This window comes from Taudactylus pleione, unplaced genomic scaffold (assembly GCF_031769625.1).
Source record: "Taudactylus pleione unplaced genomic scaffold, aTauple2 ptg000154l, whole genome shotgun sequence".
NCBI lineage: Eukaryota > Metazoa > Chordata > Amphibia > Anura > Myobatrachidae > Taudactylus > Taudactylus pleione.
In genome coordinates this window covers 11738446-11755434 of record NW_028284556.1, presented here as the reverse complement: position 1 = coordinate 11755434, position 16989 = coordinate 11738446, and the positions used below count along the sequence as shown (strand labels likewise).

The following is a 16989-nucleotide window of genomic DNA, read 5'->3' as shown; positions in this document are numbered from 1 at the left end:
TTTATGGGGCAGTGGTAATGCGGGGGATTCAGGCTTCTTTGCGGGGTAGCGGGTGCTCCCATATTAATTCTGGAGGCTCCCGTGAAATGTGGGAGGGTAGATAACTCTGTACAGGGGTGATCCCATCGATACAGTTACTGCATTAAAAGATTTTACATGTATCCCTCCACAGATGTGCAACACAGTACAGCGGCCAATTTAGTGACAAATAGCAGAATACTAGTATTGTCTGCTGCTGAATTGAGGAAGTTCAACACTGTCATGCGGGCTATAATATGGAGAATGTCTAATTGGCTAAAGCTGCACCAGTAAATGTGCAAGAAGGTTCCTCATCTAATATGTCACTGATTTAACTGAAGAAGCATCAGAACATGAAAATGTCTGTGGCTAAATAAATTCTTTAAGTGCACATGGATGCTCAACCAACATGATGCAGTGTAACAGAACATAAGCCACTGATAGACCACACTATCTGAGAGTCACTTGTAGCAGTCTGTGAGTCTGTCTGCACATGTACAGTATTAGGCCATGCAGGTAACCATCATAAAAAGTGTGTGGGAAGAGTCAGAGCTGGATTCTTGGGATCTGGAGTCAAACTAACTGAGTCACAGTTTGGAATCAAAATATAAATAAAAATGTTGAACCAAATTTCAGCTGATTTGCTGCAAACTCAATTTTTGGGTCTAACAATTGTAGATTTCTTTGTACTCTGCAAAATCATATGCAACAATATTGTATGTATTTATAGAATGTAATTTTTTTATAATAAGCATAAAGATGACACTTCAGTATGATACACTTCTAATTTCACATGGTCATTGTGGCTGTTAATATGGTTTTTGTTCATCACTCAAATTATAGATAAATGTTCTGATAAAATCATATGTTATTTTTTAAGGGAAATTAAAACACACAGTACTCTAGAGAAATGTATATTTATTCAAAATATGAACAATTTTTGTTTAGAACAAGTTATACATCCAATGATCTAAATGGAAGAATGTGGTATAAACCATTTCTCAAACTCTCCATTGGCGAACTGAATACAATACCACACTCAAAAACTATTTCAACAAAAATATGACATCAGTATAACCTATTATGTATATTGTGAAGCTTAGAGAAACAAACATAATTTCACACATTCAAACAAATAAATAAATATGTACATGGCAGGCCACACTAGCGACAGTAAACTTTCCATTGTGGCTACCGTGAAACAGTACGTTAATAATAGTCTACATAAAAATTATACTTTACAATGAGAAAAGAGTACACTTGTAAGTGTGGAAGCTCAAAAGTAATCGACTATTACTAATAGTGACACTATTAAAAAAGGGAGGCATTAATATATTAAAATTCTACTACACGGTAGTAAAAAAAGAAAATGAATATTAAAATGCAGCAACATATACAAGTACAGCTTACACTTTGCTGATATAAAGTAACATTGATTTCACACATCCTTTCCCTTTTTGCCATTAAGTGACTGTATAATCCTTAGAAACATGATTTTCAGGTAGAGCTGTTTGGCAGATGTCACATAATGGGTATGCTTAGTATTTGAAATTATAACACAGTAGTGAGGCATTCACATTATCTGTTTAGAACTATTTTTGGTGTTTGGTACAAGTTAAGGCTTGTAAAGTTAAATATACAAACAAAATAATATATATATTAAAAAAGTTACTGCAGTTCAGTATTATGAGACTATGGTAATGGTTCTGTCTGGTTTTCTGGATTATTGATGACCAATATCTATACCTAGGTAGGGAAGAACTCTATTTTGATTAAACAAGATGTACACTGATTTTTTTCTGGGTTTTTTTCATTGATATATTTCATTTGTTATAATAATAAGATGACTTTAACGTTGAAAATTGTCAACAATTTTTAAAATAAATTATGCTTTGTATATTTGCAGAACCAAATATGTACAAAGTGTATATGATCTATACCTACTGTACCCCAAGCATTTCAGCAGCAGTAGGTATTATTGATCTATTCCTAGCTGGCATACTGGATGCAGGGAATAGCTGAATTGGTTTTCTTTACCCTGACATGAACCCATCCCTATCCACTCCACAGTTGGAGGAAGTTCCAGTGTTGGTAATACACCTGGATTTTTATAGCATCTCTAAACCAAAAGAACCTCTTTTACATTGGGTTACAATGCTTTAAGGGGCCTATGATCCACTGTAATTTTTAGATTTCATCTGCTTGAATAAGTGAACCTACTGTTTCTTTGGTAAATGCCACACACCGAATTTAACAGGCCTCCTGTTTTTCACCAGAATAGAGGACTTGGACTTTGCTGTAAAGTACACAAATTTCAATACCCAAAGGAATCCTACCATAAACTCATGTCAAACAAACAAGAACAGTCACAAATCACAAACTGAAATCAGGATAAAAGAAACAACATGGGCATGTTTATGCACTTTTGCGCAGCAAAGTTCCATTTTGCACATGGAAAGTTAGTGCAAGGCTAGAAAAGTTTGAACAGCCAGGGATTTCCCTAAATTTTCCACATGGGAAAAAAAGGGAAGAACAATGAATAATTACTCTCCATAAAAGACATAGGGCCGTATACAATTAGTTCCGCACTCGCGATACTTTTTTGCATGCCGGAGTTTTCACCTACATTGCATGTTTTACATGCAGAAAAGTATTGGGCGTGTTCCTGCTGTTTGCCGTATTCAATTAGAAAGGACGCGAAAACAGCACCCGGCGAAACTGAAACAGGAGAAAAGTCCTGTCAAAATGGGGAACTCAGCCTGACACCCCCCAAAAGATGCACTAACATAGGGGATCATTATAGATGCCCCCGATTAGCCCTAATGAAGGTATGTGGGCTACTTATGTTGTGTCAATTGGTGCCAATTAGCGCATTAACACATGTGGTAAAGAATAGCATAAAGCAGTATTTTTTGGTGAAAATACTCACAGCAAATTTGGGGTACTTGAAAATGGGTGCTAGCATATTTTTAAGTTGCTAAAGTGAAGTTTTAAATTATGATAAAAAATCCACCTGCCGCAAGCACCTGCAATAAAAAAAACACCTGTCCCATACTTGGTGATCCCCCTGGAGTCTATTTCGCTAGTTTATAAGTTTGTCCTCCAACTTTGCACTTTTTCACCCCCAAAATGAAAATTACTTTTTGGGGTGTTCTAAAGTCTTTATTTTTTAAATTGTTGACAGTTCATCTTTGGGGGACTGTCCTGAGGGTGCAGGGGGGTTTCCCTGAAGTTTGCACCCCAAAACCGCAATTCTCAACTTTTTTCCGCCTGTTTTTCATAAGCGAAACTTTTCCGCTGATTACATTGCATTGACTTTTCGTGTGCGTGAAAAGTCTTTGTAATTGAATACGGCAGAAATTTTCCGCTTACTGTAATGACATCATCCGTGATACTGTTTTGCGTATTCGGACTTTTTGACGGCAATTGAATACGGGCCATAGAGGGACAGACAGGATCTTATTATCCATTTTTAGGTAAGATTAATGGAATTATGTGCCCTTTACTTTTTTAAGTAGAGCAACTATGCATATATTAGGTAACAGATGTTACATTTTAGATGTTAAATTTGGAAGGTTTTAACCCAGGTCCTACATACATTATTTTATACCATCTAAGAAAAAATTATTGTTGTGTGAGATACAATATTAATTTTCCATTCTTAAAAGTGTGAATTGTATATTATGAACTGCATGAATTAGCAGTAAATACATTTATTGTCACTATCAATTTGTACCCAAGTCATAAAATCTACAAGGACCTCTATAATTATGGTAAATAATTCCAAAATTGTCCCACCATTTTGGTAAAGTTGTGGATAAAGCGTTATGATTGGTCCTGATTTAGATTTTATTTGTAGTTGTAAATTCTGTTTACAATATATTCATCTAGTTAGCAAAATGTCTTTAATTGTAGAAAATGCATGGAAACATATTTTGACATTCCTACTGTATATATTACATTACCAAAGGAATGTGACCAAGACAAATGCAAATTTACAGTATTAGTTTTCTAAAATTAAATATATTAAATGGTATATGTAAAAGCAATAAAAATGTGTCTAAATTAAGTAAAGGGTGAATCAATAGTACAATTTTTAGCATTATGTATTTCCCAAGTGCGTAATAAACTCAAATTGTATTGTCCTGTTATTTTACACAGCTTTTCACAGTTATATTAAACAAAAAATATACATAAATAAATAATAGGGAACAAAAATAAAAAAAATTAACAAACACTGGGATGAGTACTTGCCCATGGAGAGAATACTATCTCAGAAATAGTGAAGCAAGTCCAATCTAAGATAAAGCATTCTTAAATAATAATATTAAACCTACTTTTTTCATATAAGACATTTTGTAATAAACAAATAAGTGTTGAAAACCTTTGTTCGCAACAATGAAGATCGAAAGAATTTTATTATGTGACTTTGCTGTAACTATCTTGAAAGTTATCTTGAATTTTGATATCTTACTGACAGGTTTTCATTTTTGTTAGCATAATTATTTCCAGATTGTATGATTTCATAGGATGCTAACTGTACCTGTGCAGAACAGTTTTAAAACAGTTAGCACTGTGTTCTAATTACTTAAATATGACTATAGGAAACAAAAGATGATTGACGGTTTCCATTTTTTTGGTTATTATTTTTGTCCCTCATTAAAATGTTAGAGCTAAAAATATAAATTTGTATATAGTAATTCTGTAAGGCTGCATAATCAAATGAACAAGTTAGAACTGTAAGACGTTTTACATATTACTTTAGGTATGTTTGTCTTCGATGATATGTTGAAATCCAGCGTGGACATTCTTTTTATATAAAAGGTAACAGAACAGTAGTCTGCATGAGCAAATGAGCAATAAGTACATGAGGATAGACAGTCAGAATAGATGATAACAATAGGTGGTTGTTTGAAAACAGTTGTTTTTACAATTCAGAAATTAGGTGCATTGCTCAGGACACTTTGGATAAGGCATAGGGACTGTATATGGTCCTGATTTATTCTCAGTTTTTGGACTCTTCAATGTTCCAGTTCCTGGAAACAGGCTTGTTGAGTAAGTCTTGGAATCTTAAATTATCCCATCAACATCACAAGCATCCAATGGAAACTTTTTGGAAATGTCCTTCATACATGTCCTTTATTGTAGGCGTTATTCTAAGAACATTTTTATTATGCAAGTGATTAAAATTCCATTTTGTGCTTTATTTGGTTATCGGCTACTGTAGCATTCTCACATCACAACGCTGCATTTCCTTTTTAGTATTAGAACTTAGTACTGTGGCTGAAGGAATCTGACATGATGATGTTCTTGTAAAAGTTGTCGGAGTGTGGATGGCAATAGCCCTTGACTTTGTCAATAACATGATGAACTGGAAGAATTGATGTCTGCTCACCATCTACTGGTGTAAACTTGACTGAGGGTCTGTCCCCAAAAATGTAACCTGCAAAAGCAAAGTACATATATAAATATACAAATTTTCATTATGATGTATAAGACCCTTTGAGAATACATGCACCTTAAAGGTATTTATCTTACCTTAATAAATATTTATTTGTACAATTTAAAGCAAGTAATAAAAAATATACATAGTACATTTAAAAGCAAAAATTCCCCTTTAATGAAATTGTTCTAAACAACAAAGAAAAATACAGACAAATGGCAAATGCAAGAGCTTACATACACATACTGGGCACCATATTGAGCTGGATGCAGTTTGCACTTAGGGCCTGATTCAGACCCGGTCGATGGTGGGCCAGTTTGCATGCGCACGACGGAGCCGGCTCCGTCGTGCGCATGCGCGAGACCCGGATAGCGACGGGCACTCCTTCGCTCCGGGTCTCGCAACAATGAGGGCGAGATGTTGAGTGACAGCTCGCCACCTTCGGTGGTCGGGCCGGGGCAGTGGCTGCCCAAACGGAGGCGTTCTCATGTGAACGCCTCCGTTTTGGGGCGGCTCCACTGACATCATGAGTGATGTCAGTGGGAGAGATTTCGGCTCTGTTAGAGCCAAAATCTCTCTGGGGCTTGCGGCAACAAGACCCTACCACAAGGGTCTCGTCGCAAGCCCGATGGTCGCGATGGTCTTGACCATCGCGACCATCTTCCTGGCCGGTCGCTATAGGTGTGGGTGGTCACCCACAGCTATGCGAGCAGCCAGGAGGCCGTTCTAAAAAAAAATAGCCCGGCCATGATTCAGAGCGAGTGCTCTGTCAGAGCGTCCGGCTCTGAATCAGGGCCTTAAGCCATAAGTGTAAACTGCATCTGAAAACTTTGCGAGCCCTGATGAGTTGGCAAAATTACAAGATGGAACCATCTCTTCATGAATAGTATATGTTATCATCATCATCATCACTAGGGGTCAGGAAACCACAAGATTTCCGTTGCCTGAAAGGTCTCTGTCCCAGTCTTCATAGGTCACATTTGCGCTAACTTGCCCATATAGTAGTTTGGGTATGCTTACAAACCTCCTTCATCCATCTTCAGTCATATGGAGCAGCTGTCCTAAATGCAAAATGTGCTAATATGCAAGGCCACAAGTAAAATGTTTGACTTAACCTCCACTTTACTTCCAACTTTCGCCAACTTGGTTTTGTAACCAGATAGAAACATGGTTCTATTACACCTTATTTCTTTAGCTTTTTAAAGTTAACTATAATATATATATTTTGATTGTAGTGTAAACCAAAACCATGGAAACATTTAAAGTAGCTGTGAAAAGTTTTAGAACACCTCCATTTTTTCAATTGTCATTGAAATGTAAGCAATTTAAGTCCAATTAATAACCTGAAATGGTACAAACAGGCAGGGGTTTTGTACACTGTTTGGTAGGTGAAAGAATAGTTCCTCAGTGGAGATACAATCAGTATCCCGGCGGCTGCGATGCTGGCACTAATATTACCGGTGCTGGAATCCCGACACCTATCACAATCTCAGCACCGACATCCAGACCGCCAGGATACTGAAGGTAAGTAGCGGGGAGGGGTTAGGGTTAGGCACTAACAGGGGAGGGTTAGGTTTAGAGTGTGGGGAGGGGGTTAGGTTCATACACTAGGGGGGAGGTTAGGATTAGGCAACAAAGAGGGAGGATTAGGGTATGGAGAGGGGGAGGGTTAGCATACTGAACAACAAGTGTTGGTATGCTAGCTCTGTCGGGATGCCGGTGTCGGGATTCTGACAGCCGGGATCCCAACTGCCAGTATCCCATACCGATTCCCCTCAGTGTGTGGTGTTTAATTACTATACACCCCATGTTTTGCTATTAAAACATTTCCCTTTTAAATTTTGGGGTTAAACATGCCAGGAAGTGGTGGCTTTTACAAGCCGCCACTTAGTAATTAAACCACTGTTACAATAACTGTCAAACAGAAGGAAGCGTAATGGTCTGGGGCTTTTTTGGATTCCGAGTTGATGACTTGCTCAGAGTGACTGACACCCAAAACCAAAAGGGCTACCACAGCATTTTGCAGTCTACAGCTAGTTGGACAAGGGTTTATCCTACAGCAAGGTAATGACCCAAACATACCTCCAGGCTATGGCAGAACTACCTTCATGGAAAAGGACAAGACGGCAGCAACCTACAAGTGCAACATACTTGTGGGAACTTCTGCAAGAGTGTTGAGAACAACTTTCTGAACAATAATTGATTTCCATTGTAGGAAGAATGCCACCGGCACGTTCAGCGGTTATATTTGAAAAAGGCGGCTACTTTAATGAGGCAAATGTTTAGATTACATTTTGTTAAACAAAATGACTATGATATAATTTTTAAACTCCAGTTGTTTATGAGCTCTATGTTTTAATTTCAATAACAATTGGAAAAATTTGGAGTGTTCTAAAACTTTTGAACATTAGTGTAATTTATAATCAAATAATATCAACTAGTCAGCAAACTTAGAATTTAAGAGTTTATGTTGTTTAAATATTGATGTTTTTATACTGTTGATGCTCTCAAATGTTGTATACTATATTTTAGTAAATTATACATTTCTTTACTGTACTCAGTATCTATAAAAGATGGAAAACACTATTCACACAATATAATGTCAATTAATAAGCACATATGTAATAACATGCATGTAAAGCAGCTGAAATTTTTTACAAATAATTACCTTTATGAAAATTGACTTACACTTGTTATACAGATGTGTCCTCATACACTATCGCTGCATTTGTGCCAAACAGCCCCTCTCAGCGTGCCTAGTCCTGTTGGACTCTGCTTGTGCTGAGGTTCTGTTTTGCGTCTTTTTTCGGCTGAAATGCATATAAGTCGCAATGTGATGTGACTAGAATGCACCAGGAGACTGCACTGATTAATTTCATATGCGACACTTGTATATCTTTGTGCGACTGAGTCGCTACGGTTCAGAGGCCGCACTTTTTTCCATGTTCCTTTGAGCTTCTCATGCTAGGCGTCTCGCACACATGGCATATTGAGGACACATCTGCAGCTTAAGTTCACATATACAGCAATAAATAAGAACATGTTTTATAAATTAAATCTGTAATTCTTCAATTTGGAAAGATATTCATTATAAGAGTAGAAAAGAAATAAAATATAAACCCAGTAATAGATGGAAAAGGATCAGACAGAATGATAATCAGAATGCAAATACTTCCAAGCAAGCAATTATAGTACATGTTTCGCATTCCAAAATATAGCATTAGGTTAACTTTCCAAGCCAGGTGATCATGCTGCTGTATGGAGAGGATTTATAAGGAAAGAGTAGCGTCCAGAGAGAGATTTCCCAAGAGGTAACGTTAAGGCTCACATTAGTCATCTATTGCAAACATCAGTTTCTGAAAATCTCTTAATTGAAGCTGTAAAATACGATGTCCCAGACAGGAATGACATCATTACATGACCCGGTGGATTTACCCATTAAAAAAACAGTATCTACTGTATGAATCCTGTCTGACATGTAGATTTAATCTATTAAAAGCACTCTAAATATTGGCTGGTAAATATGTTTTAAACCTAATCACATTTACTAAAAATAAATTGTTATAACAAAATGCTCTAGATAAGGATTAAGAATGGTACCAACATTTTTAATCTCTTACAATAACATATACAGGGTGATATGATAGTACAAATCTATCAGTACAATCTCTATTACTGTGAATAAATGGCATACAATTGCTTTTATGTGCCATGCTCTTCCATTCATAAAAGTGCATTTTATCACAGAGTGATATGCTATTTTATTGTGTATGATGAAACATAGATATCCATATATATCAGTGTACACAAATACTTTATTTTATAACTGATATGTAACAGTATGGTTGGTGTAATGGTTAGCATTACCGCCTCACAGCATTGAGGTCTTTGGTTCAATTCCCACAACAGCCCTATGTGGAGTTTTGTATATTCTCCCCGTGTTTATGTGGGTTTCCTCCAGGTACTCCTATTTCCTCCCACAATGCAAAAACATACTGGTAGGTTAATTGGCTCCTGACAAACAAAGTACAGTGTAGCCCTAGTGTGTATGTGCACATGACAGGGGGACTATGGCTTGTAAGCTCCAATGGGGCAGGGACTGATGGGGATGGCCAAATATTCTTCATAAAACGCTGCAGAATATAACTCGCAATAATAATAATAATGCAATCCCATAGTACCTAAAATAAAATATCCATATGTGGTTGTAATTCTAGCATAAACTTAACTAATATTATATCAACTGTCACTACTTTCTGTAAGAAGATAGCTGGAAGATGTGAATATACTAATCAGATTATAAACAACTATAAATATCAGTATTGTGTGATATTTATAATGATATAATAGGCATGTATGTGGCTGCAACTAATACATGCACGGAGACCTTATTTAGATTAGCAATTCATCAAATAAAATTTTTCCCAAAAAATATCAGTGAAGAAGGAAATAGCCAAAATAAATGTAGAAATTTAGAGAGGAACACCATGGCCACAAGATGAAGAAGAACAATGACTGGAGATATTCTGATTAGAAATGATGCTTTCCATTGTGTGCCCTCATGCAGAAGCACCCAACCCAGTTGTTGAAAGGTCATGCATCTAACCAACCTTACAGGAACATTACCTGGATGATTCCACCTCTGGTTAAGGGATGCTCTTAGAAGCCATTATCTATGCCATAAACATGGAATGTATTGATCAGTTGAGTAAGTAACAGAAACGTTAGTATAAACCACAAGGTGTGAAACAAGTAAAACACATAAAGGTTTGTATTATTTAGCATTTTCTTCAGACAATATCACACATTTTCATATAGTTGTGAAGGAATGAATCCAATCTGGGAGAAAGTATAGATTATAATTCATACTAATATCTTCATTGTTGTAATCACCGTCTCACAGGGTATGGTGCAGTATACATGGTACCTAAAGCTAAAATGAAAGACAAAAGCAGACACACTCCCCACACTTCTATCAGTTAATGTACTGTACTAAAACAAAGTACAGATGACACACTCCCAGTGACATCCTTGCCTGCGGTGACATCCAGTGCTTGGGGGGCTGTAGTGCGCACAGTGAAGGTACGCACCAGTAAAAATGGGGCGTGGCATCATGAGTAGGGCCGTGTGCATTGCTGGTAGGGGCATGGCCCAAACCACCATTGTAATCACTACAGGGGTCCTGGAGGCGCAGACTGACCCCGGGGGTCACTGTGTGCAGTGGTGGCTCCTTCACTGTGTCAGGAGCTGAGTGCTGCACGTAATGCTACAGTGCAGCACCTGGCTCCTATCACTGAGAAGGAGTCTGCATTTTGGTGTCACCCCTCGGCGTGTGAAAGCTGGGTGTGGTCCGCACCCCCTTGTGATGCCACTACCCACTCCTAGTGAAACGGCAAATATTTTTATATAGCCTAATCTTATTTGTTTAACCATTCTCCTAAACCTGATGATAAGGCCGTATGGAGGCAGGCAATTGAGGATTACCATAGTGCTTAGATCTGTACTGTGGACTCAGCACACAGATGAGCATTGATAATTGCTGCCAGTCTATTCACTTTACAATGTAAGTGTGCATCCTTTACTTTCTATGCTAATATTAAAGATATTGTTGTATTTGCATTAAGGTTCTTCTATGCTTAAAAAAGAAGTGTTACATTATTTGCAGCTTATTTTATTAAACTGATATTTTATGTATAGATATTTTTCAACCACTAGGGATAATGATGCTTTAGCTCTATAAACAGGAATTTGCTTGGGGAGCAGGAAAGCCTATATCAGGATAGATAAAACTACTGGGGAAAAAGTGATCTCTTGATATACCCACATTGGTAGTTGTACATGGAAAGACTGGCCATTGTATAGAAATGCCATGACCTATCCCTCAGCACTATCAGGCTTATCACTCAGGCAGCCTGATTGGAACCTCATAACAGACTCAGACAGAAGGGTTAAAATGGAAAATTGCACATAAAAGGAAAATGTCACACTTATTTGTAATGAAACTAAACACTAAAGGTTCACTTTCTGAGTTAAAAGAACGATTATTGTTCATGCGCGTTCACGTTTGTAGATTGTAGTTTGTAGTTCAGTCAGACTGACCAACTGAACAATTTTCATTAAGGGAATATGCAAATATAATTTGTAGTTCAATAAAATCATTCATTACACTTTAAAAAATCTGACAGATATTCTGACAGATAATGTGACAGAAAATCGTTCAGAAAATCGTTGGTAACAAAATCATGTGTGTATGCAGCTTAACGTTTAATTTTTCTTACTTGTTCTGTATATTTTTATGCTGTTCCTCAATTTTCCATTATTATTATTATTATTATTATTAATAATATTATTATATAACAATAACAAAAATATAAAGATTTTTTTGTATAATGTTTGAAAAAAAAAAAAAACGTACTGTTTAAGGTGCAATTGTCACCTACACAGTGGCAGAGGACATTTTCTGGCCTAAAGTAATATCCCTGAGATGGCATTTTAATAATTCAGTAAGAACCAATGATAACACAAGACACGCACACTGAAGTAATCTCATATAGCACGCCTTAGTGATGACACTAGTTCTATTGAAGTCATAGGTTGCATTCTGCATATTGGTCTCTTTCCTCAATGTGTCTGCACCACTGGGTGGGGCAAAGGTGTAATTTTAAAGATTAATATCTATGACCCAATGCTGTCTTCACTATTTTTACATATTCATTTCTGTCTCCAGGTTAAGTTGTCACATCTGGGGCAATATATTATAATACAGTAAAGAATACTGTACATTGGCAGCTGCCCCATAGAGGTGGCTATTAGTTCTGAGCAAACAAGTTTCTCTTGTATCAGGTTAGTTGAAACAAGGAGAATGTTCTTATCTGAGAGCTGAATATCAGATGTTGAAGTTATATGATTACAGATTGTGTATGTTTTTAAAACATTACATTACAAAAATATTAATTTCCCTAATGGAAATCTTTCTTTATAAAAATTTGTCAGACTGTTATAGGGCCGTATTCATTAAGATAATGGTGGTGAAAAAGGGTGATAACCTCGGGCTTTACTGCTCGAGGCTATTCAATTAGTGTCTCTTTTTAATTTGAGCGGCTTGTTAATAACCGTTAAATCATGTGTTAGTGGGCGTTAACACATAGTATCCATGATAATTTCACGGATCTCTGTTTTAGTGCCTCACTTTACCAGGTAACTGGTTAGTTATCAGGGATTCTATTCAGGTCAGATCAGACCCCCAAAAAAAAACTCTTATAAGTGCGGGCTACCTTCGTCGTTAACTGAAGGCCTGGGGGATCAATTAGCATGCGGTAAATTACCGTGGCTATTTGAATCCCCCCCTAAAGCTGCTGTCTAAATAAATAAAAATATTAAGTATTCTGTGCCATAAAAATGGTTTGGACAACCCAAATGACAATTAAGCAGTAAGTTTTATTCTTACTTCGTTATCTGTCTATTCTATTCATGTAACTCACTGTCATTTTTATACTATGCTAAAGTTAATGAAGAAAGTCTTGGAAAAAAAATGTATGTGTTTATTTACCCCTATGATGTGATACATATATAGCATTCGTAATTAAGAAAGGAGTGTTAAGATGTTAAAAGTGTATATATAGACAGTGACACTTTATCCACTTTATGAATAGCTATACATAAAATATCTACGTTGTCTCTGCTCTATGGGGCCTCTGATGACCCAAACAGTTAGCAGGTACCGACTGATTCAGTTTGTGCCCCTTTTATTGCTTGTGCTCACCACAATATGTATAAAATGCATTAATAGCCAGAAGGTTACTACATACACTCTTATCCCACCCTAGCTCAATAAATATCTCATTAGCTATTTTGTGTGACAATGACACATTGTACATTTCTAGTGACCTGCAATCATGCAAAACTACTACTTCATCACAGCAGATGGGATGATGCAATGAACTATGCCATGCTGCTAAATGCTGCATGGAATGACACACTGCACCGTCATCCACTGCATCGTGCAGTGTGTACGTATGGTGCGATGTATCATGTCGTTGCATCATGCCGTCGCTGGGCATACACATCGTGCAGTGAGTACGTATGGTGCGATGTATCATGTCGTTGCATCATGCCGTCGCTGGGCATACACATCGTGCAGTGTGTACGGACGGTGCGATGTATCATGTCGTTGCATCATGCCGTCGCTGGGCATACACATCGTGCAGTGTGTACGGACGGTGCGATGTATCATGCCGTTGCATCATGCCGTCGCTGGGCATACACATCGTGCAGTTTGTACCCAGCTTAACAAAAATATTTAAAACTAAAATGCATATATTTGTACCAGATTCTCATAGTACTGTAGACCTTCTTTAAAGTAAAAAATATTTTGTACTAGTCTAGTTGAGAATTGTGGGGTAATTGCGTGGGTACAACTAATGTCGAAAAGTTATTAGGGAATGTTTTGTATATCATTTTACAATGGGAACATTAATTAACATGGTCAAATATGTATTGATCATGAAGGGTTGAAAACCATTGAGTCATAAAGTGATTAACCAGGTAATATAAATATTAGCAACGTGTTATAATTTTTGCTTGAATTTTGTTAGAATATCATGCAACGCAAGGCACTACAGCTACTGGGAACTACACATCCCAGAATAACATGCCACAGTTATAACATCCTCTTACAACAAAACTGTGGCATGGCATGTAGGGATATTTAGTTCCATATCAGCTGGAGTGCCACACGTTGCCTAACCCTCTAATAGAAGAGGGTTTGTAGTGTACTGGCATAACAGGAAATATTGCAGTAAAAAACACAAACCAATTACCCTGGCGCTAATATAATATAAGTACCAACAAACAGTTTATCTATGTATTTCAATTATTATTTTTTATTGTTTTTCATTGTATATAAATGTAAATATCTACCAGCTGCAGATCTAAACTCTAGGGTTTGTGATTACCCAGTATCTAACTAAATACAAATAACCAACCAAGACTGCGTAATTGAATTAAACACTATTGGACTGTGAGACAACAGTCAGGGCTTTATATAGTCAAAACCAATTGTTAATTTAATCACATTTGAAAAGCTAAAACACACATCACATTTATAAAAAATATTATATAACAATGTTGCTAATGCTATCTGCGGCTCTTAAGTATCACAGTAATCACACCTTGTATAGAATTAGCTTTATACTTTTGAATAATAAAGGAAATATACTGGTATAGATACTTTATAAGTGTCTTCTAAGACAAACCCATGTGACACTCCAGTGTACTGATATTAATCCAAAAGAAATTGAATCCAAAAACAGAGAAAATCTGTGTAGTTTTGACTATATGAAGCCCTGACTGTTGTGTATATTTCTGCCATCTCACAGTCAAATAGTGTTTAATTCAATTAGCGCAGTCTTGGTTGATTATTTGTATTTAGTTAGATACTGGGTAATCACAAACCCTAGAGTTTAGATCAGTCTTGTTTGGCTATTTGTTTAACAGGAAATATACATTGTTAGTTATCCTTACATAATACAGTAGTTGACATATTTATTTTTTATTTCTCCACAAGAGAAGAGTGAACCCACCACCATTTAATTTTTGTAATTCTTCAGCCAGTTAATTCTGTTCAACAGTAAAGAAAGTGAGCATATGATTTCACTAGCATTACTCCGGGCTCAGTCTGTCCGATACAGTTTAATGAGTGACTATTTTGGATTTGTACGTTGCCAATATTTGTACAATATCTGTACTGTGTAGTTCTATATACTAGGGAGTAAGTCAGTCTGAAATATTGCTGATACAAAGTATAGATCTAAAATATTGTTTAAGTTCATTTATAGTATAAGAAAGACAATTATATCTGACCACACTAAAAATTGAAACCCATGTAGGTGGAAAATATCTTTCTTATGTGCTTTCTAAATTAATAATATATAACGTTTGCAGCATTCCAGTTATTGTTTGTTTTTGCCACAATGTACTGTACAATACACATATCATTATAAGATAACCTACAGCAGTAATTAAATGCACTGTGGCCCTGATTCAGACCCACTCGCGAGCGGCTGTCCGCTCGCAAGTGGGTCGATGGTGTGCACTGCACATGCGCACGACGGAGGGAGCTCCGTCGTGCGCATGCGCGAGATGCGACGAGCGAAGGACTTTCCTTCGCTCGTAGTGTCTGATCAAAGGGAGCGTGCTGTCGATGTTGATTGACAGCACGCCCCCTTTGGTGGGCGTGCTGGGGGCGTGCCTGCCAGACGGAGGCGTTCCCAAGGGAACGCCTACCGTCAGAAGCCGGCCCCACTGACATCACTAGTGATGTCAGTGGGAGTGATTTTGGCTCTGATAGAGCCAAAATCACTCCTGGCCTTGCGGTTGAGAAACTCAACCGCAGGCTTCTGCTCGCAGTGGCGATGGTCGCGATGGTCAAGACCATCGCAACCATCATCCTGCACGCTCGTATATGCTGTGGGTGGTGACCCACAGCTATACGAGCGTCCAGGAGGACGCTCCATATTTATGGAGGTGGGCCCTGATTCAGAGCGAGCGCTCTGGTCAGAGCGTCCGGCTCTGAATCAGGGCCTGTGTTTTGTTTTTATATCATTGACATCTTAAATTTCAGGGTTAAACACAGCAAGTGTAAATGTTTCCCCTTTTGTGTACTTTTTAAAATAAACTTCAAATTGTTTTCTGTATACGGTAATTGACAAAAAAAGATATACACAAAAAACAGTTGAATTACAAATTAGTCTGTTTTACAAAAGACTGATTTACAATTTGTCTTCTCACTTCTCACCCTAAGATGAAGCATGTTCTTTTATGAAAAATGACACAATGAAGCATTACACGATAGTACATACATTAGTCACATTTTGTTTTCACTTACATGGGCCATGCATCCCTTGGTTTCTTGTTTTAGTTTCAGATAAAAATACAGTTGGTTTGTGTAAAGTTGATTGATTGTGCTTTGGTATCCTATTTTGTGAACTATAATCACTGATTTTTCTATACATACAGTATTTCATTACATTTATCTGTGCTTTCTTCTAAAATGGTGATGTAATATTTCCTATAAGATTAAGATTCCCTTGTATGGTGTTTCATATGTACTCGTTTTTGGGTTTACATTTTCTGGCTTACATTTTCTATGATTGTAAAATTCTTCACATATTCATATATATATTTCTAAAAAAAAATATTAGCTCACCTGTGCTACTGTTCCTTTTAAAGAATGCATTGGAACTTGACTTTGATTTAGACGTCCAGTAAGTAGAATTTGAGCCTATTGAGCTAGAGGAAAGGGATTTCCCCAGATTATCTGAGCTGACCTTCTTTGTGTTAGTGGCTGTTTTACTCCAATCTGAAAAGCAGAGAACATTCTTTTAGAAAAGGAAATAGAACAAAGATAACACAATTGAGCCGATGATCTAGTGTGAACAAGTTTAGTAAAAGCTGTATATTGCAACTTTCTTAGATTTCCATTTAGCTAGTTATTGTAATAAACTGTGACTAATAATCTGAACAGTTCT

At 37.0% G+C, this 16989-nt stretch overlaps 1 protein-coding gene across 1 annotated transcript in view; it reads right to left on the bottom strand.

Annotated features, from left to right (window-relative positions):
- Positions 1 to 919: 919 nt before the first annotated feature.
- ADGRG6 (adhesion G protein-coupled receptor G6) overlaps positions 920 to 16989 on the bottom strand; it is a 193380-nt gene continuing 177310 nt past the window's right edge. Inside the window, exons 27-28 of the mRNA XM_088474375.1 lie at positions 16668 to 16820; positions 920 to 5461 (exon numbers count right to left, since the gene is read on the bottom strand). Coding sequence (XP_088330501.1) covers positions 5283 to 5461; positions 16668 to 16820 — 332 coding nt within the window. The 3' untranslated portion in view covers positions 920 to 5282. The remainder of the gene's footprint in view (positions 5462 to 16667; positions 16821 to 16989) is intronic.